This window comes from Perognathus longimembris, chromosome 6 (assembly GCF_023159225.1).
Source record: "Perognathus longimembris pacificus isolate PPM17 chromosome 6, ASM2315922v1, whole genome shotgun sequence".
Classification (NCBI taxonomy): domain Eukaryota; kingdom Metazoa; phylum Chordata; class Mammalia; order Rodentia; family Heteromyidae; genus Perognathus; species Perognathus longimembris.
In genome coordinates, this window is record NC_063166.1 from 61,423,237 (window position 1) to 61,450,123 (window position 26,887).

The window sequence follows — 26,887 nt, forward strand, 5'->3', positions numbered from 1 at the left end:
TGAGGGCTGATTCCATATCTTAGTCATGGTAAATAATGCTGCAATGAACACAGTTATGCTGGTAGGTTTAATGTGGTTATTTGGGTAAATACCTAGGAACAGGATTGTTGAGTCATAGGGAAGTTCTATGTTTAGTCTTTTGAGGAACCTTCTTGCTGCTTTTCAGAGTGGTTTAACCAGTTTACATTCCCAACAAGAGTGTAATAGCGTTCCCTTTTGGCCACATCCTCGCCAATGTCTATTATTATTTGTTTTCTTGGTAATGACCATTCTAACTGGGGTGAGGTGGAATCTCAATGTAGTTTTGATTTGCATTTCTTTTATGGCCAGAGATGTTGAACATTCCTTCATGTGTCTATTGGCTATTTTTAGTTCCTCTCCAGAGAAGTCTCTTTTTAATTCTTTAGCCCACTTAGTAATGGGGTGGTTGTTTCTTTAATGATTTTCTATTAGGGGGTTAATTTTTTTAGTTCTAGTTATATTTTAGATATGAGGCCCTTGTCTGTTGTATGGCAAATGAAAATCTCCTCCCAGTCTGTGGATTTTCTATTTATCTTGCTAGCCATGTCCTTTGCCATCATGCACAAGCTCTGCAGTTTAATGCAGTCCCATTTATCCAGCCTTTCTTTGATTTGTTGTGTTTCTAGATCTTCATTTTTTGTGTGGAATTTTTGTGCCAATGAGCCCTAGTGTATCCCCTATCCCTCCTTGTAATATTTTCAGGGTATCAGCTCCTACCTCAAGGTCTTTGATCCATTTGGAGTTGATTCTGGTGTAGGGTTATCTATAAGGATCTAACTTCAGTTTTCTACATGTGTATAGCAAATTCTGCCAGCACTATTTGTTGAAGAGGCTGTCTTTCTTCCATCTGTTGACTTGGGTCCCTTATCAAAGATTAATTGGCTATAGATAGGTCTGTGGGATCATTTCTGGGTCTTCAATACTATTCCATTGGTTCTCAGGCTTGCTCATGTGCCAGTACCAAGCTCTCTCTCTGTGGGGTGTGTGTGTGTGTGTGTGTGTGTGTGTGTGTGTGTGTGTGTGTGTTTTACATATAACTTATGGCTTTATAATAGACTTTGAAGTTCAGAATTGATATTCCTCTAGCAATGCTTTCCTTCTAAAGATTACTTTTACTATTCAGAGTCTTCTATTAGTCCACATAAGTTTTGTGTTGCTTTTTTATTTCATTGTGTTGCATTGAATTTGTAGATAGCTTTTGGCACTATTCCCATTTTCACAATGTTAATTCTCCTAATCCAGAAGCATAGGAAATTTTTCCACTTCCTTAAATCTGATTTAATTTCCTTTTTCAGGTTTTTGAAGTTTTGGGTGACAATTATTTTAAGTAATAAGGTTCAGCCACATTAATATTGTGTGGTCTCATACATAAAATCTAAAAACAATCTCACAGAGAGAGTAAGAAGGCACTTATCAGAAGTTAGGGGGAAAGATGGAAACATTCACATGATTACTATTTGTTAAAATATGTAAACAAATTAATACATTTAAAATGCAAAGAAGCATTGTAAAGGGAAGTTGGCTAAAGAAGAAGTCAGTGTGTAACAATGTTAGGACAACCAAATCTTTGGCAAAATGGTGACAACATTTAAGAAGCTTTCTTGTACTTCTTTTTTTCTCAAAATCTTTTTAGGAATTCTTGCATCCAATCCTTTATGGTTGCATGACTTCTGTGTTTACACAGAATGTGCTCACATACCTTATCACAATGGCCCATTCAGTGATGCTATGAAACAGTCAGCTGAACTGTGCTTATAGCCTTTTTTTTTTTTTTTTTTGATGGAATGTGCCTCATTGATGGGAAGGTTGCAGCCTAGTTCTGATATTCAACCTCTCATGCTCCATCTCTATTCTAAGATCCCAGTCTTGCCTTCTAGGTTGTATGTGTAGCTATCTTTGATACTTCTGTGTCTATGCTTTTACCAGGGTCCCTTTCCATGCAGTGTGTGTGTGTGTGTGTGTGTGTGTGTGTGTGTGTGCATATTTTCTACGCATTTTCCTTATAGAAATGGCATTAATGTATTACTGTTACTTCTAAATAAAGATGGAAATCAATTCACATGTTCTTTTACATATGAATAGATCTTTAACTGAGGATATAGCTTAGTTGTAGAGCACTGTCCTAAATTTGATCCCCAGCACTGCAAACGAGGGAAAATATGTTTAGATGTTCATGAAAGGAGGCATGGATTTTCTTCTCTGCTTCTCTGAGGAGTAATAACTTTGCCCCCAACAGATACTACATCAGCACAGACAGTATACCTTATATTCCCTCTCAGAGACTCTCAAAATAGCTTTACTAGACCACCAATATTTCTTGAGTGCCTACAAATGAAAATAGCAGTTACTTAGAATTTTGGGAGATCCTGATTCCAGATTTCAGTCTCTTATGAATTAATCACTGGAACATATACATAGAGGAGCAACGGCTCTAGGAGCTCTTTATCGGAATAAGACAACCAAAAAATCAGGTGACGTATCTTTCTCTTTGGAAATCTATACTAAAGTGATTGGGGTAAAATGTTTGTGAAGGCTAACACTTCATACATACTAGATGGTTCAAGTGGTATAGATCTTATCTTTTCATTCTTATCCTCCTGGTTATCTTGAGATAATCTCTACTGAAAGACTGTAGGTATTTCTTTTGAAATTAAGAAAATCTGATTTGCAGCTTTTGAAGTCCCTATTGACAGAGCTATAAAGCCTGCATGGCAATTTTTGTTAACTACAAAAAGATGTCCTGTCTTAGTGGTCTGCTTTGCTGGATCACTGAAAAGTCCCTTTGCACCCACAAGTTGTGGCCAACCCTCCCACTGGATTCCAAGATTCCATGCCTTTCCAAAGTGATTGCTGTGGCAATAGCCCTCAGTCCCATGGCCAGCCTACTCTTTGGAGTAGGCTGAAGTATTTAGGAAGTATATTTGTCTCTGCTTGGTATCCGAGTCTGTGGCCATCTGGAAAGTCTAGAGTGAGCATTCTGCTGGATGAGTGGTCAGACATGTTGGGATTTTATTTATTTATTTTTATTTTTTTATTTTTTGCCAGTTTTGGTCCTTGGACTCAGGGCCTGAGCACTGTCCCTAGCTTTTTGCTCAAGGCTACTACTTTGCCACTTGAGCCACAGCACCACTTCTGGGCATTTTCTATATATGTGGTGCTGAGGAATCGAACCCAGGGCTTCATGTATACGAGGCGAGCACTCTTGCCACTAGGCCACATTCCCAGCCCCCATGTTGGAATTTTAATCCCACTTTGCTGCTCCACTCTGTGTGGCTTTCATTTGGGCACATCCTTTCCAGGATAAAATTTCTTTGAGCTAAATTGATATTGGTTAGGAGATTCTGATCCAAATAGTCATTGTGCTCTGATGCTATTTCCACATTTCCAAACTGCATGAAAATCAAACAATGATTTGGTTGTGTCAGGACTTAGTAGAATGTTTATTTTTTCTTTTGTATAATATTTTATAAGTCATTGGAGATCATGATGGAAATTCTCAAAGAGACCCCTGGGGTGGGGGTACAAATTTGTGTGCCACAGACACAGTGATCTCCAGCTCATATTATTTGAACATCATGAATGACCTGGAACACGGATGAAAATACATACAAAGGCAAGGGAAAATTAACATTACAACCTACACATGTCCATTGTGTTACCGCTATTCTCAGCTGTTGCTATTATTTAATTGTCAAAGTATGATCCAGTAGCATCAGTGGCAGAATCATCTTAAAAATGAAAAGGGTCAGTCTTAGACTCCATCTTGGACCTATGGGAGACAGAGAATGTGGGTGATATGCAGCAATCTGTTTTCACAGCTCTCCAAGAGGTGTGGCTGACATTTGAAAAGCAGGAAAGATTTTTCACTTCTCAGTTTAGCTATATAAACAGCTTCTCACTTGATTCTCTTCATGACCCTATACACACCAAGTAGACAAATGAGCTTAGCCCCAAATGATACAAGGCGCTTAGAGAGACCCAATCACCCAAGTCACACAGTCAGCTCTAGAAAGCTATGACTAATCTCTTGTCATTCTCTACATACCAGGCAAGCACTTTTCAGAGGACCTTGACCTACAACTTGAAGACTTTGAAGGGGTTGATAATCAGGCCTGCCTTGATCATATCCTTTCTTTTGCAGCCTGTCAGACCCTAGGAACTGGCATGATGCTGAGTTCATGGGCTACCTCTTCAATTGAAGAAGTAGCCAAGGCTGGACCTGAGGCACTTCGCTGGTTGCAACTGTACATCTACAAAGACCGTGAGGTCACTACGCAGCTAGTGAAGAGAGCTGAGAAGATGGGGTACAAAGCCATATTTGTGACTGTGGACACCCCTTACCTAGGTAACCGCTTCGACGATGTGCGGAACAGGTTTAAGCTGCCACCTCACCTCAGGTAAACATGAGGACACAGCTGCTGACCCGCTTTGCTAATTCTCTCTAATTTCATGAGCCAAGCACAAAAACTTTCTCTAGTTTCCCAAGTAGTTGTACTGGGGAACTAGATTTCTGCAAAGTCATTAGCTTCAAAGCACTGGTGAAAATGAATGAGAGGTTCTGGTTTTAAGAAATAATGTCATTAATAGTCATGCGATTTCCAGCAAATAATACCTGTTTGTGAGTGTCACATATCTAAGTTATAAAATAAATATAGTAACTACTATATGATTAAAAACATCAGGTTTTATTTAAATTTTTTTTGGTGCCAGTAATGGGGCTTAAACTCGGGTCCTCTTGCTTTCACTTGGTTTTCTTGCTTACAATATGCATTCTACCATTGAGCCACACATCCATATTGGTTAATCATGATAGAGTCTCATGGACTTTTCTTTTGGAACTGGTTTCAAACTGCAATCCTCAAATGTCAGGCTCTTGAATAGCTAGAATTACAGGTATGAGCCACCAACACTAGCTTTAACTTTCAGTGCCAATGGAGGCATTCATGCTGAGGAATCTAGACTTCATTCTAAAGTGGCCATTGCTCACTCTGCCTATACTAGAATTATATTTCTGCCCATCCTAGCACTAGGAAGATAAAAGCCTGAAAACAAAAGAAGCTGTAAGCCTGTTCTGTTTGCTCTTCTTAAAGACTCTAATGCAAACAGGTCAAAAATAGAATCAGCTTTCCAGGTAAAGATAAAAGATTCTTTGAAACCAGAGGTTTTATATGTTTGATAGTTAGAATGGAGTGTGTCTCAATTATCAAAAGTCATAAGTCCAGGCTGGGAATGTGGCTTTCTGGTAGAGGACTTGCCTAGCATGCATGAAACCCTGGGTTCAATTCCTCGGTACCACATAAACAGAAAAAGCCAGAAGTAGCATTGTGGCTCAAGTAGTAGAGTGCTAGCCTTGAGCAAAAGAAGGTCAGGGACAGTGCCCTGGCCCTGAGTTTAAGCCCCAGGACTAGCAAAAAAAAAGTCACAAGTCCATAGATATTAATTAAGTACCATGAAACGTCTTTTTTAATTGGGGTGGATACATATCTACTTGTATGCATAAAATAATCTTGCCATTGAACCTTATGCAAATTGATCTGAGGATCAAAATTCAAAGCCAGATTAGGCAAAAAAGTCCAGGACATTCTGATCTCCAATTAACCACCAAGGAGCCAGAAGTGGAACTGTGGCTCAAGTGGTAGAGCACCAGCCTTGAGTGAAAAAGAAACATTTTCTTGTTCTGGTTAGCAACATGTGTTGTGAAATGGTACAGAATTGGAGGGAGGAGATGACACAGTTGTTAATTCTGGCCTACACTTCTTGCTCCTTAGGGATGAAGCCACTCAGTGAGGAATGGAAAGGTGAATTTTCCTCTCCCTCTTCCTTTGCTACTGGGCTTCTGCCCAGATGACGAGAAGGGCCGGGCAAGAAACAAAGGCCCCTTTCAGCTGCCTGTGTATACAGAAATGGTTGTGGCTCCTAGCTTGTCACAGCTCCTGTCTAAAGATGATCAAATAATGAGCAACACATCCAGGTTGTGGGGGACAAGGGAAACACTCCACCACAGGGTGCACCCAGCCCTGCAGCATCTACTAACATTGTTCAGATGGGCTTTAGAACAGGCCAATAGCTGCTGGTCAACTTTTGAAGGCAAAACACATGTATGGAAGATCAAGGGTTCTTCTGGAAGCCACATACACCCAGAGAGCTTATCCATTAAAGTCTGATGTGAAATCAGTTTCTTCTGCAGTTGACCTGCCTCATAGAGGGAAAAGCCTGGCTTTTCAGAAGTGAGGTTTGGCAGGCCAGAGAGGCAGGAAATCCAAAAAAGAATGAGTTGGTAATACCTGGCTCACTTCGTTCCTTGCTACTTCCTTGGCCTGGGGTAGAAGGGGAGGATTCCAGCTGTTGGCATCTAGGAAACAGCAAGAGTTCAGGGGTTTGGCAATCTCCATTTAGTTTATATGTAAAACACATATGAGTACACATCAGAAACAGCACGGAGATTTTTGAAACTGAGAAGAGATGAGGGAGAATTCTGTGCTTTGGAAGAAGGCAGGAATGAAGTCTATTGACTTCCTGGTTCTTGGAGCATTAATGCAGGGGTCTTTTGCTTTGTCTCTGCCCCAGGAATATGGTTCACTTAACCTGGGTTAAGATTTGACACTTTGATGTCCTGAGAGGCAATTTCAAGAGAAGAAAGTAGTTTCTGATTATTTACAATGATCAAGGCAAATCATGATTAATAAGACATTTTTCATTGACAAGTGTTATTGGGTAAAAGTACCTACATCTTCATCCCTGGCGAAATGGAATTTGATCATGTGATTACGTCAAGAACACTGAGATGGGGAGATTACCCTGTGTATCTTCAGGAAACTGAATGTAGTATAAAGGGGCCTTCTTGTAGAGATGTGAAGGTCAGAATGGGGAAGAGATGAGATGTTCAAAGCAGAGGTTGGAGTGATGTGGTCAGAAAACAAGGAAAGCAGGTGGTTCCTACAGATGGAAAAAGACACTGGATCCTTCTATAGAGCCTCCAGAAGTAAAGATGGCCGACCTGAACCATGAGTTTAGTCCCCTAAAATTTCTATGGGATTTCAGACCTTCATAACTATCATGTAATAAATCTGTGGTGCTTAAAACTCTTCATTTGTGGTTCTTTGTTATAGCAATGAATTATCAAACAATGCATCCCACTACCAATTTTCTTCTCAAATCTTTGTGATGACATCAGCTCTAATATCCTCATAATTGAATTTTTAACTTGAGCCTCTACAGGGTAATGTTTATCTAATTCTGCTTCATCTTTAAAGAAATTGTACACTATTTATCATCCAACATATTCTATAATTTATATATTGATTAGGATTATCATAAGGAGGATATATATCAGTGTGTTTGTATTATTTACATAGATAATGTAGAAATCCTAAATATCTAAAATACAGGCAAACATAGATGATGAGTATACAACTGTTGAGTCAGTAAATAAAAATATACTTGGAATTATGTGACTTTTCCTGGTATAATTGGGAAGACATTGAACAAGGATTTGAACTCAAAAGGTATGCCCTTAGCCTGAAATTTAATTGCCTGGCTACATTAAAGAAGAAATGACTTGTGTTATGTTCTGAACATAAGTGCTCTTTTTTGTTTTGGGTTTTGTTTTTGTTTTTGTTTGTACTGGTCCTGAGGCTTTAAGTCAGGGCCTGAGCATTGTCCCTGATCCTCTTTGTGCTTGAAAGCTAGCACTCTACCACTTGCGCCACAATGTCACTTCTGGCCTTTTTGGGGTAGTTAATCAGAGAAAGAATTTCACACTTTCCTGGCCTTATTGGCTTTGAACAGTGATCCTCAAATTTCAGCATTGTGAGTAGCTAGAACTATAGATGTGAGCCACTGGCACCCACCAAACTGTCTTTGTGGGGTGTGTGTGTGTGTGTGTGTGTGTGTGTGTGCGCACGCCAGTCCTGGGGCTTGAACCTAGAGCTTACATAGAAATCCTTGAGCTGCTTTGCTCAAAGCTAGCACTACCACTTGAGCCACAAACTTATTTCTGGCTTTTTGCTGGTTAATTAGAGGTAAGTTTCTCATGAACTTTCTTGCCCTGTCTGTCTTCAAACCATGACCCTCAGATCTCAGCCTCCTGAGTAGCATGGATTACAGGTATGCTCGAACCACAGGCCCAAGTACACTCTTAACCTCAGAATGAAAGACTGGTGGCCGATACCCATTCCAATAAAATCACAAACTTCTCTATTTGTCTCTTTTTCTTTCTACTGAATTGACACTGTGGGCACTGGTGGTTTCCATTCTATTGTACTAATTTTTTTCTTTCATGATTTCTTAATGTAGATATGTGCTTTTATCTTTAATATGACATCAATATTTGTAATAATTATATATATTATTTCATAATACTCATGAATATTAGTGTTGCAATTGGCTCTCTCATAATATTTAACTTTATTAGTAGATATTATTGTTTCGATGCTAACTTACTAAACGCTAAAGCAATTTCTTTATTAGATCAATAAAAGGTATATTAAGGGCTATTCAAGGCACCATGATGACCTTATAAAGAAAAAATTCCACCTCTTGTCTTTATGTCATTTCACAGATTAGTTAAAAAAAATGAAGCCCTAAATAATCATGTTGTTATTTTGATATTTCCCTTTTCCTTCCTTACGAAACAAAATACTTTGGTTATCAGAAGCTGCTTTAAGTGTTTTTTAAACATACATGTCATCATCTGAATAAAAATAGCATTTATGGTGGTTTCTCTTGGACCCATTGGTAAAACACTCCATCGTGGGTCTCTGTCAAGATATCTGAAAACATTTTCTTGGCTTCTGGCTTTGAACAAAGTTTGAGAGTAACAACAAGGCTTCATTGTGCACTGAGATTTCTGTAAGGCAACATTCATTCAAGTGTTGATCTGCATTTCACCGTCCAAGAATAACAACAGTTATTTATATAATTTTATCCATGTTTCTGTTTTTTCCTATCCATTTCACCCTTTCACCTCACCCCTGCTGAAACACTGAAGCTTGTTTGGGATGGGAGTCAGGGGGTATATGCCAGGCAGAGTATGTTCACATACAGACATTATCCTCTTCCTCCTCCTCCTCTTTTTCTTCCTCCTCCTCCTTGTCTTGCTATGGGACAGTTTTTGTTTTTTTTTTTTACTAACAATCTTATTTTAACTTTGGAATTTAAAATCATTTTATATCATATTTAAGTAATGGAATAGGTTCCTATTATGAGTATGCTTATTGAATAGAAGGTTTAATTCAATTCAAGTTAGGGTAACTACAGAAGACCAAAGATTATGATCAAATATACACGGCTAAGTGATTCAATCAAAAAGAAAAGCCCAAGCATTTCAGAAAAAAAATGCTACTAAAACCATATGGGTATCCATATGACTTCCAAAGTATTTCAATAACCATTTTAGTCCTTACACTATATGACTAATTTATTCAATCTTTGTGAAAAGACTACCCTTGATTTCAATGGCTTGAATAGTCTTATGGGACAGAATGTTCATTTCTGTATTAAAACATATCCCACTCCCTACCCTCACACACAGATACCTGATGCACTACCAGTTATTTTAGCTGAAATACATTAAAAGGTTAAAAGTATCAGATATAAGTTTGGATTTAAGGATTGTTTAAAAATAATTTTAAAATAGTGTGCCTTTTTCCAACTAGGTTCATGCACAGCATCTGTTTACAGACATGACTCCTAGATCTTTACTGTGTCCAGTTTGGTAGTGCTGGGGAAAGGAACAAAATAGCTGGGCCAAGTCAGAGATCATATACTTATAACATATACCCCACATGACACATAGCTAGCTATCAGGATGATTTACAATATCCTGAAAAGCAAGGGGAATCCAGGTCAAGGTGATTGTTCAATTGCCTTCTTTCAGGGTAATGTTTGCAACTGCATTTGGGGCTGTATGTAACTGTGTCAATGAATGGTGACATCCCACATCCTTATAGCCATACATTCATTCAGTGGTTAGAACTGCAGAGAGAAAAGTCTTGCCCTTAGTTTAGGGAAATGGCCCCAATCTGACCAGGCTATGTATGAAAACATTAGGCCAAGGGAAATGACTTCAGGCATATAGGACAAGCACATGGTGATCTTATAGGTAAGTTAGAGGAACACTGGCTAAACTGGGTCAACAAAATTAGACCTCCATGATGGAATATTTCAGGTTAGATTCTCTGTGTTGCACTGTGAGCCAGTGGCTCTATTGCCAGTAGTTCATATGCAAAGTATAGGCATATGGTTAGAGGTGTTTGGTCCTGGGACAAGGAATAACAAGTACTGAAACAAAATAGAGCAGATTATCAAGGCAGCCACTGGAACATTCTCAGGCATACACAGGCTACATCCTAGAAGGATGTAAAATCCAGAGTATTTGCACTTCGTCATCTCTGACATGTTCAGTCAGCTGCATGATGGGAGGTCACTCAGACTCCAGCAACAAGAAAAAAAAAAAACTATAAGCAATAAAATGAAGGTGATGATCACTGCAAGGCTCATGGCTTGTCAAAGTTATCAGCCAGAGAACCCCAGAAAGAACAAGGAAATCGAAATCAAGGAAGGAAAGATAAGGCAATTGGTCTTCTGGGAAACAGTTTCTTTTTTCTTTTCTTTCTTTTATTTTGTCAGTCCTGGGGCTTGAACTCAGGACCTGAGCACTGTCCCTGGCTTCATTTTGCTCAAAGCTAGCACTCTACAACTTAAGCCTAAGCGCCACTTCTGGCTTTTTCTATATATGTGGTGCTGAGGAATCGAACCCAGGGCTTTATGTATGCGAGGCGAGCACTCTACCACTAAGCCATATTCCTAGCCCCTGGGAAACAGTTTCATATTTCCCATGTCTACCCTCTCTACTATAAGAACAGGGCAGGTCACAGAGTCAACAGGGGAAGCAGATAGGAGGATATCAACACTTATAACTGTAGTACCTACCTCCTCTAATAAAGTCTCCAGGGTCTTGGAAGATTTCCAGACTATTTCAGATGCCATACTAAAGTGGCATGGGTCTAAGCAAGGAGAACATAATTATAAATCAAGTAGGAGACTCAGTTTGAAACCCAAATGCTACTATTGACTAGTTTTATTTTTAAGCCATCTCCTTTTCTTTTGGTTTCCTATTTAAAATGAGATCATAAATAATCAACTTTACTTTTGAATAGTTTTTATTTTTAAGGAATGTGAATGTGGGCATATCAAGCCCTATGTAAATTATGAAATGCCATGCAGATGTTTGTTCATTATGATTAATGTGAATGTGCACTACTAGCTGAAAGTAACATCAAGTCTATTGTCTGCATCATTAAACTATCTTAAGCACAACACTTTGAACTTGGTTACATTATTTTTCCTCAAAGAAGACTTGTTCGTATAAACACACAGTGGAAAATAAACCTTAGGTAGCCAAGTACCAATGGCTGGGTTGTCACATACAGAGTCCGGCATCAAAACATGGAAAATATGCATGTGACTAACCTGTAAGAAGAGCCAAGTGATGTGTAATAGGTCATTTTGTTCCTCTTTTTTTTCATTGAATCAATCACAGGAAAGTTATCGCTAATTCCCCCTCCCCCTCTTATTTTCATCAAATCAGTCATAGTAAAATATTTCTAATCTGGAGGATTTTTTCCTTCTTTTATATCTATTATTTCAGGATGAAAAATTTTGACGCCAATGATTTGTCCTTTTCTCCCACTGAAAATTTTGGAGAAAACAGTGGACTTGCTGCGTATGTCACAAAAGCAATAGACCCATCTCTCAGCTGGGATGATGTTAAATGGCTCAGAAGACTTACTTCATTGCCCATTGTGGCAAAGGGCATTTTGAGAGGTTTGTTTATTTCTCTACTTGGTTGCATACTGATTTCATGGACCTTTGTTGGTTCACTAATAAATTTTTTAAAGAAAAGACAATCAGGAAAAATAGGATTGTGGGAATCTACAAAGGCATTACAATTCATTCTCTCTTCCAGTGTGGGTGAGTATATTTCTCCTTATTTTTAAGTAACATTCAGAAACAGAGCTGGACTATCACTAAATAGGAACTTACTTCCCACCCCCCTCCAAGATACTGTGTTTTCATTGCCTTATTGGCAATTGTTACTGAGTCATGTACTTTGACAAAATCTTGGGAGAGCATCTGAGTTCCTTGGTTCGCCTGAAAATTGTAGCAGTTGTTCTCAGATCAAAGAGGAGCCAGGAAGATGGCATAAGACCTACATACCTGTTTGAAGAGCCTTTTGCATTTCATCTTGTGCTCTCCCCATCTACCAATGGCTAACACTAATTGTTGAGTTTGGTAAAACCCACATTATCTCTGTCCAGAACCCAATGTTGTTTAAATATTAAGCAACATTTAAGAAATGTTGTTGTCCAAGAGATTGTGAGCAGACCTAGAATAATGCTATATGTAATCAAAACAAGAGTAATACAGTTAACCACAGAGATGGCCCAGGACAAGTGGATTAAGGAAACCTAAGGAAAAATGAAATTGTATTCGAACTCCCAAATTTTCTTTTTTTTTAATATCAGGTACTTTTATGAGGTAAATTTTATATTATAGTATTTTCTTGGTGGTACATTTTTAAAACTTGATTCCATTTAGGTATAAACTTGGGTATCGACATTTTCAGTGCTTTCCCTTTGGTTTTGCATTTATTATTTTTACATGTTCGTATTAATTACAAAACCCCCTCACCTTCTAAATTACAAACTAAAAAAGCAAACTATTGTATAGGGAGGTAAGACCTAAACATGGCATGTCATTTTAATCACTCTTCCCAGCTAAATTGTATAATTCTTTTTAGAATTAATTGCTTATTTCCATTTAGAGAGTGAATTGGATGAGGCCTATTCTTAGACAAATAGAAATCTCTGAGACCGTATTGTCAGTTAGTCTCAATTAAGTCTGATTATTAAGATCTTAAAATTGCATCGTCCATGAAAAGCATCCTTGAACCTGACATTCCTTTTGCAATGCTGAATATTTAGATGCTCCGCTTGAGCCATTCTAATTGTATTCAAGTTCCTAAATGTGTTCTTCCTACCTTTTCTGGTGTTTTACCAGGGCTGTGTTAGTGACCTATATTCACTTTTCAGACTTAGTATGAAGCTCTATTTCTGGGGCTAGCAATTTGGTGGGGTGGGGGTGATGGTGGCAAGGAAGATAATACATTCAAGGGAAGAACAGGGGACATTCAGCATTACGGTATCTTTTCAGATATCAAAAAGTCAGCTTGGGATACACTGCAATCAACCCTCATCTTTGAACTTTATCCCACCAGGGGTAGCCAAGTGCCCAAGTTTGCCAGTAAGGTTGTGGGAAAGGCCCTGGTAAAACATCAAATTTTCTTAGTTAAATAAGGGACAAATGTAAAAAGATGAGGTCAGTTCAATTTAAAAAACTTTTCTATTTGGGGTTCCCAATTCATAACATTTTCTACAGCTTTGCTGTCTAGGTTATGATGCAAAACCCATTCATTAGATTTACCATGACCTGTGACATTGAAAATAACTTTGGCATCTAGAACTTCATAGTCTGAGATCTTTTTACTGCTACCATCTCTATCTTCTCTTTTTTTCTCCTCTTCCTAGCTTGTCTAGCTCATTGCTACCTGCTTTCATCGTGTTTTACACTTAATATGTGACTAAAATATTAATTTGGTAAAATCTGCAGGGAAGACTATGAGAGTCTGTATAATTAGCGAGAGCTTAAGGGCAAGATAAAAAGAATGGGGCAATTTGGCATTTGAAAGGAAATTATTTATTTACACATGTGAAGTTTACATTCTCCTGGGTTTCTGTAACTATTTATTTCATCTATTTAACAAACAAAAATCATCTCTATGACAACAACTACATCATGTAACACATAGGCCTCATCTGGATATGGGGGTAGGGTAGGAGGGCCAGTTCTGGGAAACTTGATTCTCACCATCTCATAGGTTTCCTTCAAGAAGTCACCAAGTCACCATTTTTTTTTTCATTTTTCTTTTACCAGAAAAGTAGATAGTATTTGCAGGAACTGCAAAGAGCTAGAGGAAACATCCCATCCTACTTCCATCTTAACTATTGCATCTTAAGGAACACTAATTGGAATGTAAGATGTAATCTCTTTTCTGTGATTAAATTCTACCCTTGGAGAACTTCAGCAAAACTCTAAACATCTACTTCAGACATCTCCAAAGATCTACTTCACCAAAATGTATGCTAGGAAACAAGTGGCTTTTTATAAACAAAAGCATACTACTTTTTAGAACTCATTTTCTTGTCTCTCTTTCTATCCCTCTCTTCTTCCTTCCTTCCTTCCTTCCTTCCTTCCTTCCTTCCTTCCTTCCTTCCTTCCTTCCTTCCTTCCTTCCTTCCTTCCTTCCTTCTTCCTTCTTCCTTCTTCCTTCCTTCCTTCCTGCCTGTCTTCCTTTGTTCTTACCTTCTTTTCCTCTCATCCTCCTGCCTGCTCTCTTACTTCTCCTCCTCACTAAAAAACAATATTCACTCACTATTCCTAGATTTTGTTCAAAACTGCCATCATGTATCTAGGATTTACTTACTAACCTCATGTAAATCAGTATAGATCCCTGTTCTAGAAGCTTCAGGAGCTTGAGGGCAAATCTTAATACTTGAGATTTTGACTTGTTATTTTAGACTACAAATGGAAATATAATAAAATAGTAGACAGAGCTATTTGTATTGACTATTCTATTTCTTAGGCTGCCAATATCATGGATAGGAAATAAACAAATATGAAATTCAAATTAACATTCTCAGAGGATAGATGACAATATCAAAAATTCATGATCTTTTTGATAATAGCATTATTACCCTTTCATGAAGTCAAAATTGCTTTTCTATAAAATAACATATTTATGTAGATATTTATTTTTGTAATGCTGAACCTATGGCATCTTTCATGCTTGTGTTGTACCACTTAATCCCCAGCCATATATGAGAATGCAAAACAAATAAATACAAAATAAAAATACAAAATAATAATAAAAAGTATAAAATTGTAGACAGGTTTCATAATCAGTAATGAAAGGAATTTATATCTGATTCTAAATTATTTTTACTGTCTTTGTTTCTTTCACACTCATATCCTAAATTCTTAGTAAGCCATTTCCTTTATATTTCAAGTACTACTTAGAGAACACAGAACCCCACTTGAAATGATGAAAACACAACAAGCAATGCCTCTAAGTAGCAGTGTTTCCAATGGAAAATTCAGAACCTATTATTTTGAAGGAACACACAAATACACTTGCACAAATTATTCTGCAAATAGATTTTCCTTCTTTCTTTTACTCTTCCTCATTTTCTTGGTACACACTTCCTGCAGTGTCACATGAAAGTAAAAAATAACACTTCAAATATAGCTTAGTGCTCAACACATATCAGGTACTTACTAAACCTTCAATTAATTTAGTCTACAGACCAAGTTGATGTGGATGGTCATCTTCATTTGATACTGTAGGACAAGGAAGTTAAAGAACTCACCACTGACATGGAAAGTGGGCAGCAAATGTGGACCTGCAGTCCAGGTGGACTTAGCCTCCATAGCTAATTATTTTGCACTGTATAGGATTTCTTTATGAGTTATATATGATTTCTCAAAATAAAGTTTGTAAATACTTGTTGGCTGGCAACTGAATGTAAATTAGAAGACTACATGCATGCTTCCTTATGGTGTTTATAAAACAGCATAACTCACATATTTTGGTTTTGAAGTTGTTTTTTAACAGTTGTCTTGTTGTTTGGTATCATACATACAGCTAGATAACCAGAGCAAACCACACAATTTTAGAAGAAAATTTTACATCGTCTGTTAAATTTCTTTAGTGGCTACATCTAGACGTTTTTTACAACTACGATAATGTATTTATCTTTTTATTAGGATATTGTAAGATCATGCAAATATTAAAGTTGAGCTACCCAATGTTGTATCCATTAGTCACTTGGGACTATTTAAATTAATTTAAATCAAATGAAGGCATGATTTTAGCTCTGGAGTCATATTGCCGCCTTTTAGTTTCTCAGGTGCTGTATGTGACAGGTGGCCCCTGTATGTAACCACACAGATAGAGAACATGTCTATCATTACACATAATTCCACTGTGAAAAAGTGCATTGGTGTCATGCCTTTAGAGAAAATTTTAAGGACACTTTAAATTATAGTGTGCTGAGCTCCTGCTTCAATTATGGATTGGATATTTATGTACCCAACACCCCACTGAAATTAAAGTGTGTGTATGTGTGTGTGTGTGTGTGTGTGTGTGTGTGTGCCAAAGACAGCAGAGCAAAAGAAGATGAACAGCCATAGTAATAGAGAGACTTCAGTGAATTTATGAAAGAAACAGATTGTAAGGAAATTTGTTGATATAAGGAAAAGGCAAAAAAATATACCTCATGATCCATAGTAGAGGCAGACACAAGTAATGGAATAGCATTCCTGAAAGGCTCTTGAATTACAATTTGCAAGTTGACAAAGATGGACAACTAAAGGCTGGAAGCCAGGGAAGTAGTTAGATATCTGTTTTTGAAGCTGTTGTACCAGCCAGAAATTGTTCTGACCTCCTTCCCTTACCTAACAGTGGGTAGCTTAGCATTCACCTCTCAGTTAGGAAAAATACATTTCTTTTTTCCAAAAGAACCCAATAAAAGTTTGGGTCAACATATGGGAGGGTGCCACTTACAATATGACAAGATACTTGTCCTGATCCAGTAACTCCTTAGTTGATGTGTTTTAACTTTTTTCCACATGGAGCTCTAGGAAAAAATCTTCACTCTAGGCAAAGACTTGTTAGGTATGAAACTGATAATCAAAACAGCCCAGGACTCTAAGAGGAGTCCCTCAGCCATTCTTCCCTAAGTACCAGTGGAGAATTCACTATTACAAGGCATATCAAAATCACCAAAATAACACTGGTTAGCAAAGGGGATATGGTAAGTGTTAGGTATGGGGAGTGGGTTAGGATTGTAAAAAAGTATTATGCATGCAGTCATGTATGGATTTGGGATAGTTGATGGTTAAGATTAGGGTTGGGTAGGGTATGGTTAAGATTAGAGTTAGTAAAAAAAAAAACACCAAAATATAAAGAATAAAGAAGAATCTGTTGAAAGGCTGGACTCAGAGGAAAGACAGGAATGTGAAAAACACAACTTTTAAGTATCAAAATGATGGATTCAGAAAAACAGAAAATACAATCAAAAGAACTTTCAGAAAGCACTGGAGCTAAAATGGAAATGACTGAGGAGTTGAGTAGTCAGAGATATTTCTCCAAATGTAAAGCAGCAATGGCAACAACAAATAGACAAAGGGAAAAGTATGATTAAATGAATAAACATCTGAGAAGAGATATGACAATCACCTCAACATGCCAGATATCCAACTGTTAAGGATTTCAGATAGGAAAATGTAAGAAAGGTTTAGGAAGAAATAATTAAAGATGAAAAATTTCTGAAAGATAATATCTTGAGGAAATAAATCACAGCTCAGCATATTCTTGATGGAATTGATACAAAGGGCAATAAAATAAACCTTAAACAGTTTAATTATAAAAGAATGCAAGTCATTCCAGAGGCAAGTCTTCAAGTCAGCAATGGGTTCTAGAAGACCAAAGAATAATGTCTCAACCTAGACTCTCTTACCTGATCCCACTATTCAAGTACAAGCTAAGTTATGTGTTTACTCTCATGGACTCCTTTTTAGGGAGCTGCAAAAGAACACACTAAAAATGTACTATGTAAACTAAATTGAATTAGGATACCCATCAGAGTCCAACATAGTCAACCCAGAGAGAATGAGAATGACCCTATAGGATGAAGACAGAAAATAAGGCTAGAGTAACCACAACAGAATAAAGCAAGAAAGTAGTTTTCTATGGTTGCATCCAGAGGAAAGGATATGGTAAGTTAAATGGGTGGATGGAATGAAAGTTTTAAAAAACATGAGGCTAAACCAAAGTCTCCTAATCAATGGTTAAAAAAAGAAAGGAAAGCAATTAGAATTCTGGTAAAAATAAAGCGGTGTAGAAACTTATATGGTACAAATATCAAGTAACAATCCAATGTAAAGTATGAAGTAATTAATGGGATGGAGAAAAAGTCATCCTGAAAATTTGAAAATAGGGCCTTTTTCCCCCATGAATATCACAGAAGTTACAAAGAAGATTCCATGGAGTAATGCATGCTTGGCTTAACAGCTAAAAACAGTCATATTTAATGTAAAAATTAGCACAGGATATAACCTGTGTGGAGAACAAATAAGAAAACATACAACAAAATAGTCTTAAGAGTGAATATTGGACTACAAATTATAGCTGTTCCTCATCTTCCATGGTCATGTTCTGATTCATATGATAGCATAGGCTGTCCCACTGTAAATGTGCTCAGAACACAGGCATTTGCCTACAATTGGACAAAAGTGTTTAACACAAAGCATATTTTAAAATACAGTGTTAAATATCTTCTATAATTTATTGGATACCAGCATCCGAAAAACACTGCCAACACAGTACATTGTAGAATATTGCTTATTTCCCCTTGTGTTGCTGAGGCTGGCTTGGAGTGACAGCTCACTGCCCCTACCCAGAGTCATGATGGAGTACCACACTGTGTATGGCTAGCCCAGGAAAAGATCCAAATTCAAAATGTGAAGCACAGTTTCAACTGAATGCATATTGTTTTCATTCCATGGTGAAACTGAAAAATTATAAGTCCAACCATTGAAAGCCAGGGACCTTTTATTGTTAGTGAATGGTAGCAATTCATTAAGAGTTTCTCATACCATTTCTTAAAAGTGGACTCTTCAATAAAAATGAGTCATGACAATGGCAGTAATCAGCTCAGGCCACCATCACAAAATACCATAGACAGGACAGCTTACACAACACAAGTCTATTTTCTCACATCGCCAGAGGCAGGCAGTCTGGGCTCAGGGTGTCAGCAAACACACTTTCTGGGAAGGTTTCCACTATTGAATTGTAGATGTCTGCCTTCCCTCCATGTGCTCACACAGTCTTCTTTTCTAAAGAGGGAGTGGGGGGGATACAATAGTAATTGAAATATCTACTATAGTAAAATAGTACTTAGCAATAGTACATAGTATTGAATATAGTAAATGACATCACTTTGTATTAATGATCATTTTTAAATATATTCCATTTTTAGCATTGAATAAAGAGGGGTTACAGTTACAAAAGTCAAGTAAAGAATCTGTCACTCCTTCCCTCCGTCTCCCTATTTTTTCCTCTTGTCTCCATCCACAAGTTGCATAACTCATTTTTTTCATAGTGTCTACTCATTGCCTATTATACTCAATGCAGTGTCCACTTTCATATTATTTAATACCTAAATTATAAAGTACAAATTCTGCTAAACATTAAAACTGGTATGATTTAATCAATTAAAAATTTTTAGCTTGACTATACTCTTGCATAGGTAGTTTCTAAGAGCATGAACATTTACTATCTAGGGATAGTTCTATTACACAATTTTATTGACATAAATGTTAAATTTTGCAGTGAAGAAAACTACAAATCCTTTCTTTGATTCAATTTATGAGCAGTTTATTTTTTAAATTATTCCTCAGACTATTAAATAAGGCATTACGTGAGTGAGAAGTGGTCCATCCTTTGACTGGGAGACTGAGTCCTCAGTTAAGTTGCTGTTTCTATATGATGGTGTTTTACTTTTTCCAGGTGATGATGCCAGGGAGGCAGTTAAACACGGTGTAGATGGGATCTTGGTTTCCAATCATGGGGCTCGACAACTTGATGGAGTGCCAGCCACTGTGAGTTTCTACCTGTGTGGAGATTTCTCCTTGGAATTTCCATATCATCAGAAGTTGACTATCTTTAGCTTTGCCTGTCCTCTGTGTGGTTTTGTGCAATCACCAAACATGAACTATGTGTGAATGTGTGAGCTCTCAAGATTTAAGTAGTGCAGAAGTATATGGCTAGATAATACAATTATTTTAACTAGCCTAATGTACTTATTTGTAGTTATAAAAGAAGCCATGCTGAGTTGTAAGGCAATGGTGGGCATGAATTATACATTTAATTATAGGTGCATCAGTAGGTATCATATAAATTGGAATGTTAAGGAAAAGATCAAGCTACAAGAATACAAAGAAGATAAACTAACGTACAGTTGTGGAAATTACTAAAGTCTTGTTCGGATTTGTAATCAAGGGCACAATGTGACAGTCAGGAGGAGGGACAATTTGGAATTTCCAGGGGGTGGGAGGAGTGTAGTAAAAGTTCACAGAAACTACTGAGAAAGGAACGAAAATAGAAGTCCTACATTTTAGCTGAGAGGAAGCCAGCTGCAAATAGGCAACTTGAGTTGAGTTGAGCAGAACCTCAGCTGATTTGTTTTTGTCCGTTATTAGTCTTGAACTAAGGGTCTGGGCACTGTCCCTGAGCTTTCTCACTTAAGGCTAGTGTTCTACCACTTTGAGCCACATCATGACTTCTGGTTTTCTGGTGGTTAATTAAAATTAGAGTCTAAGGGGCTTTCCTGCCCAGGCTAGCTTTGAGCCACATTCCTTAGTAGCCTCCTGAGTAGGTGGGATTATAGGTGTGAGCCACCAGCCCCAGGCTTCAGGTGAATATTTGAACTCTGAAGTACTTGAAGGAATCACCATGCCCAGGCCTCACCTCAGATCAGAATCTTAACCAACAGTAGATGGTGCATAGACATTAGGATTTTGCTTTAAGTTAGCTGGGAGATTCTAATAGAAAGCTATGGTTTTTATACAGTGGTCCAGACAAATCTAGATACAAAGTTTAAACTGGTCCGCAAAGAACAGTGCTGAGAGCTGTAGCTGAGAACAATTATCCCCAAGAGATCTCAAAGCCAAAGAAACCAATACAAATTCATCAAACAGTAGGGAAGCAGAGACCAATCATAGGTTGTGTGGACTGACACAACATGAAGTCGATTTCATCCATCTCTAATCTGGAAACAGTGGCCAGAAACTATAAGATGCAGGCATTGATGTGGTTCCCTTAAAGGCTGTCCACTTGTGAGGACTTGGCTGATTTCTGTGGAAGAGGACATCACGTGGCAGCTACCTTGTCCCCTGACAGCTGCCCTGTCACAAGTGGGTTCCTGGTTGTACAGTCCTGAGCCTAAGTGTGTTATGTGGAGGGATGACTTGTGCTGGTGTTCCAACTGTAAAATGAAAGTGGTGGACTCCTGAGAAATCATTTTCCTGGCTAAGGGAGAGGGTCTTGAGTATTATGAGTCATTAGCTATACAACAGAAGGTATACAACAGAGGATTTTTGGCAGGGCATGAGACTAGAAAGAACCACCAAGGGTCTTTGATAATTAACCATAGACCATGACTGAGAAAAGGGAAGGCCAAACTGAGCAAGGGAAGAGAGAGTCAACTGTTACAAATCTTAATTTCCTTATCTTTTGAAGTGAAATATCAACGAGATGATTCCTTTAGTACCTTTCAGCTATAATGGTCTATAATTTCATGTACCAGACAAAATAAGTTGTATTAAATAACAATACCAACATATATATATATATATATATATATATATATATCAGATTGGGTTTCCTGATGGTGGAGCTTCTCTGAATTAGATTGTCATATACATCATTCTCTCTTCTTTTTTTTAAATTTGTTCTGTTTGTTGCCAGTCCTGGGGAGTGGACTCAGTGCCTGAGCACTGTCTCTGGCTTCTTTTTGCTCATGGCTAATACTCTACCTCTCGAGCCACAACTCCACTTCCGGCTTTTTTCTATATATGTGGTGCTGAGGAATCGAACCTAGGGCTTCATGTATACAAGATGAGCACTTTACCACTAGGCCATATTCCCAGACCTCATTCTCTCTTTTATCAATACTATTGAGTCATAATTACTGTATGGTGTCTGTCATTGGAATAACCTGTAGAATTTATTCAGACAACAGGAATTGAATGTTGTACTCCATAATAGTGGAGAGGCCAGGATGTAGTCAAATACTACCACATTCAATGAGCTGGTTGATGTACACAATGGAATTTTATGCCTCTATCAGAAAGAATGACATTGCCCCATTCATAAGGAAATAGAAGAACTTGGAAAAAAATTATATTAAGAGAAGTGAGCCAGACCCAAAGAAACACGGACTCTATGGTTTCCCTATAGGGAATAGTTAGCACAGGTTTAGGCTAGTCACAGCAGAGGATCACAAGAGCCCAATAGCTGTACCCTTATGAACACATAAGATGATGCTAAGTGAAATGAACTCCATTTTATGGAAACGAGTGTTATATCACTGTTGTAATTACTTTCAACATGCAATATGAAACCATAGCTTCTTTTGCTGATGATCCTCTTGTATCCCCTTCCTGTGGTTGTCCCCACACTATCACTTTATCTCATCTGAGTACCCTGGATACTGTATATGCTGGTATTAGAACTAGGGAAGTGAAAAGGAATATCAAAATCGAGAGACAAAGGATAAAAGACAAATGAATCCAAAAGCAATACTTGCAAAACCATTTGGTGTAAACCAACTGAACAACTCATGGGGGGGAGAGGGAAAGGGGGAGGGGGGAGGGGAGAGTGAGGGAAGAGGTAACAAATAGTACAAGAAATGTACCCATGGCCTTACATATGAAACTGTACATCACTTTGACAATTAGTAAGTAATTATTTAAAAAAAACAATATCCATGGAACATCTATGAGAGTCTTAAGGCAGAATGAATGTCGACAGGGGAATATTGGGTGCATATACGGCAGTCAGGATTTTTTTTCCTGAAACACTAAAGGTTTTAGCCAACCAAGTCTGTACACTGTAGGATTTATCCTGTCAGAGATTTAAAATCATAGAACTGGAAGTTGCCAGCCCTGTCCGACTCAGCTTTGATTCTATAGACATGACATTTTAGGTGATATTAAATGTTGCCTACAGGTAAAAAAGAGATGGAAAGTGAAGCCCTGTATGGAGCAGGGTGGAGAAGTTGGTTACAGCTCAAGGCTTTTCCTCAGATTTATGCCTCACTTGTGTATGAGGACATAGACTTAGTGTGAGGGCCAAATTAAGTTTGTTTTCTAAAAATAAAATATAAATCTCATGAAATCAAATCTAACTAGATTTTAAGGGGAAAATATCTAAATGGTGTGGTTTCTTTCCTTCTAGCTGAGGGCATATGGAAACTTACCTAAAAGGGCTTTTTGAGTTGCGGTCTCAGAGACCGTTTTCTTAAAAAACAATAACACTCCTCTATGTATATGAAGAGAGATACTTGCTTGAGTTTTGCCTCACACTTTAGAGCAAATTTAAGGCCCACAATGATGAGAGAAATGTGAGAAAGTACTCAGTTTATGGCAAATGGTGCTTTTTCCCCCTTCGGTTTGTGGGTTTTGAGGTGAGCAAAGGCATGAAGGAGGCTGTGGTGTACAACTTTTCATGAGATACACAGAAAGTCTCCCTGTCTGAAGGCGTGGTTACATCATCACTCAGATTCCAGGAGCAATGTGATGTCATGGGAGGGACACTGAAATGGGAGCATTGAATTTGAATGCCTTACCCCTTATCCTTCTAAAGGAGTAAGAGAGGTACAGAAGGCAGCTCAGACTTTTCTTTTATTCCTGAGTCTCTTCCTAGTGTTGTGCTGATTGCAAAAAGAAAATGCAATGATGGGACTATACGATTTACACATTTCTTAAATCATGGGGTTCCCTGATAAGGAGTAATACATATTACTAGAAATTCTAGACCAGGAATTACACTTCAGTTCTTTTTAGCCCTTTATCCCAAATCCATTATTCTGAAAATTATTGCCAGGATGCTGCTATATCCCAAAGGAGTTAAACAAGAATAGACAAAAATTTTAAAAAAGCATACAAAACTAAGTTCATCTCAAGGCTCAAACTATCATGGCAGTAATGTGACCTAAGTTGGTTTCTAATAATATGATATGATAGACCAAAATTAATTTATAAAATCCACAGCAACAGAGCTTCTCAGACAGGGATACCCTCTGATGAGTTTGGATCCTAACAGCAACCCCAGTTTTGTGATTTAGTTTCTTGTTTACTCAATTCAAACTACCTCAAACTTATAATGTTCTTTTCTACTGTAAACTATTTTCATAAGCAATTAGGAGTCAAATTGAATCCTTAAGTATGTTTCATGAGGCTTATTGTACTTTGCTTTTTTTTTCTTTTATAAAGGAATCTGTGGGGTTGTGGTTGAGTTCAGCGGCTGAACACTTGCCTAATATGCAAGGCTCTGAGTTGTACCCCCAGTTCTGGCCTGATGAAGTAAATAAACCTAAAGTAAAAAAGGGTCTATGTAATTCCCTATTTGAGAAACATTTGATGTATCAATTGACTTTTGCTGTGTAACAACCCATTCTCAAACCTGCTGGTTAAAATCAATAGTCATTTATTGTTTTCGCAGTTTTGTGGGTTGGCCTTATAAGCTGATATCTGTTCTGTGTACTGTGGTCTATACACAGAAAGACCCTGTGGTAATCTGCTAGGTCCCCTAGGTCAGGCTGGTAACAGAAGATCTTGGCAGAGATGGCTCTGCAATATCTTGCGTCGTGTAGTCTATTAAATGGGCTTGTTCTCATGAGAAGGCAGGTTTTCTAGAGACTCACACCAGGTCTCCTGAGAACGAGGCTTTGAACTGACATATCATTAACTTCTACATTCTTTTGGCGAAAACAAGTCATGTGGCCAGTTCCCATCTTCTCTAGCTTCTGCTCATACCAGTGCACCATAATCCTTCTAGAACATAGAAGATAGGGAAACCACAGTGGTGAGATTTGCATTGGTCTAAGTGTGCTTAGGAACAAGTTCACAAGAGGAATGGATGGGTGAGGTCTAGAATCAGGAGTGGATTTATACACACTCATTTCCTTGGCTCTTAACAAAAGAAGCTCTGGTTTTTGCTTAATGTTGATTTTATTCAACTATTTTAGTTTGTGTCATTTAAAGCCCTGTATCTAAAATTTCAGAAATGAAGAAAATAATTAAGGGGATGTGAAGCAAAAGAAAAAATAAATAAACAGGAATCAGACTTTAACAAAGTGGGTTATGTACCTATATTTATTTATTCAATCTGCCCTGATCAAAATTGTTTAAATAATGTATATTTTCAAGAAGCTTCCACTATTGAACAATAAAGAATGGCTAGAAAGATTCAGCCCTTGGAAAGAACTTCCTTATCCACAGACACATAACGTACAAATGCGTGCTCCATTTTGTAACCCAGGATTCACATTTTAAGTATTCTTATTAGTTTACTTTGAGGCCAGATTCAGCTTTGGGAATAATCCAAACAGACTTGATTTGTTTGATTTTGAAAATGCATATTGAACTGGAGCTAGCTAATATTTTTCTTTGGTTCTGGTTTCAAATGGGGGAAATATGCTTAATTATGGTTTGCATCATCACTTGGAAATTGTAGCATTTATATGTTGATGTAACTTGCCTGAATGTAAAAGGAGGACTATGTATAGGAAAGGGGACATAGGTAAATGGATCCAAAGCATGCTTGGCAAGGCAGAAAAGCCAAAAAGAAAAGGGGAAAATCATATTACCTGCCAGACATTTAGGGGCCACGTGCCAAGTGTTGCCTTTACTTCCTCCAAATCTGTAGCTGTGTTGGTTTTTAGCCTTTTGCATAAAACCCTATTTAAGTTTAGCCACTAAAATTTTAAGGGAGAAGTAGGAAAGCCTTTGAGTGATTTTAGCACAGTTATTTCTGGAAAAAGTGCAGTTAAGAGTATGATAGCCTCACAGCATACATTTTAAGTGGAGTCTAGATTTCATTTTAGATTTGAACATTTTGGGATGAGTGTGGGTCATTTTCATAGATTTTTGTTATCTACAGGAATGGTTCCAATTCTCAAACATGAAGATTTATAACAAAACAGTCAATTTCATCAGTTAGATAATACCACATGATGCTGTAAAATGAAAGATTCCAAACTCAGTGATTTTAAGTGGGAAATTTTGTACTAACAGGGTGTATTGATTGAGGCTTGGGAACAGCTAGCTGTATGGGCTGTATGCTTCAGGTACAGATGGGCCTACCTGGGATAGCTATACTTCTTGAATAGGTGCCCTGGGGTCCAACTAGTGAGAGAAGCATGTCCTGGGGATGTTCACCAGAGGATTCATGGCAGAGATACGAGAGTAAGTAGATAGGGCTGCATAAAGGTGATGCTCAGAAATGGCCCTTTGACCCATCTGCACACATGTTATTAACCAAACCATGTTGTATAGCCAAGATCAAAGGCAAGGACTGGGCAACTTTTTTCCACTTCTAGTAGGGAAACTGGGAAATTGAAGAAAATGAATTTAGAGATGTGTAAATGATTGGGAAGAATAAAACAAGCCATCAGGTAACTCTGTGAGAATCCTGTATTTGCTTATCTGATCATTCATTGCAAATCAGGACAAGAACCTTCATATTACATGTGATCATGTTCCTTTAGGAGGAAGGAAAATGTTACACAGAAAATGTTCTAATGTATATCTGAATCAAATGCATAGTAGACAGGGAAATCAATGACAGACTACGTTTTTCATAATTGGTTATGTTTGTATTTTTACCTATCACTGCTTATATGAGTTTCAACCACTGATTTGCAATAAGCAAAAAATGTTAACAACAATTAATATCAACAAGATACATGATTTATTTTCATTAAAGAAAAGCTATAGAGGTTGGGGAAAAATGGAGAAGAATGATGAAAGAGTGACAATGACCAAAATGCACGGTATTAAAACTGATTTGTAGAATTTGAATTCCTTTGTACCACTACTTAAAGATAACAATAATAAGTAACTTCAAATTATTTGATCAAAGTGCTTGAATTTGAATATTCAGAACAGAAAAACAAACCAG

General features: G+C 37.6%; 1 protein-coding gene across 1 annotated transcript in view; it reads left to right on the top strand.

Moving 5' to 3' along the window:
* The window catches only part of Hao1 (hydroxyacid oxidase 1), a 48,033-nt gene that overhangs the window by 18,005 nt on the left and 3,141 nt on the right, over positions 1–26,887 (top strand). The window contains exons 3-5 of the mRNA XM_048347422.1: positions 4,163–4,418; positions 11,672–11,847; positions 19,712–19,803. Coding sequence (XP_048203379.1) covers positions 4,163–4,418; positions 11,672–11,847; positions 19,712–19,803 — 524 coding nt within the window. The remainder of the gene's footprint in view (positions 1–4,162; positions 4,419–11,671; positions 11,848–19,711; positions 19,804–26,887) is intronic.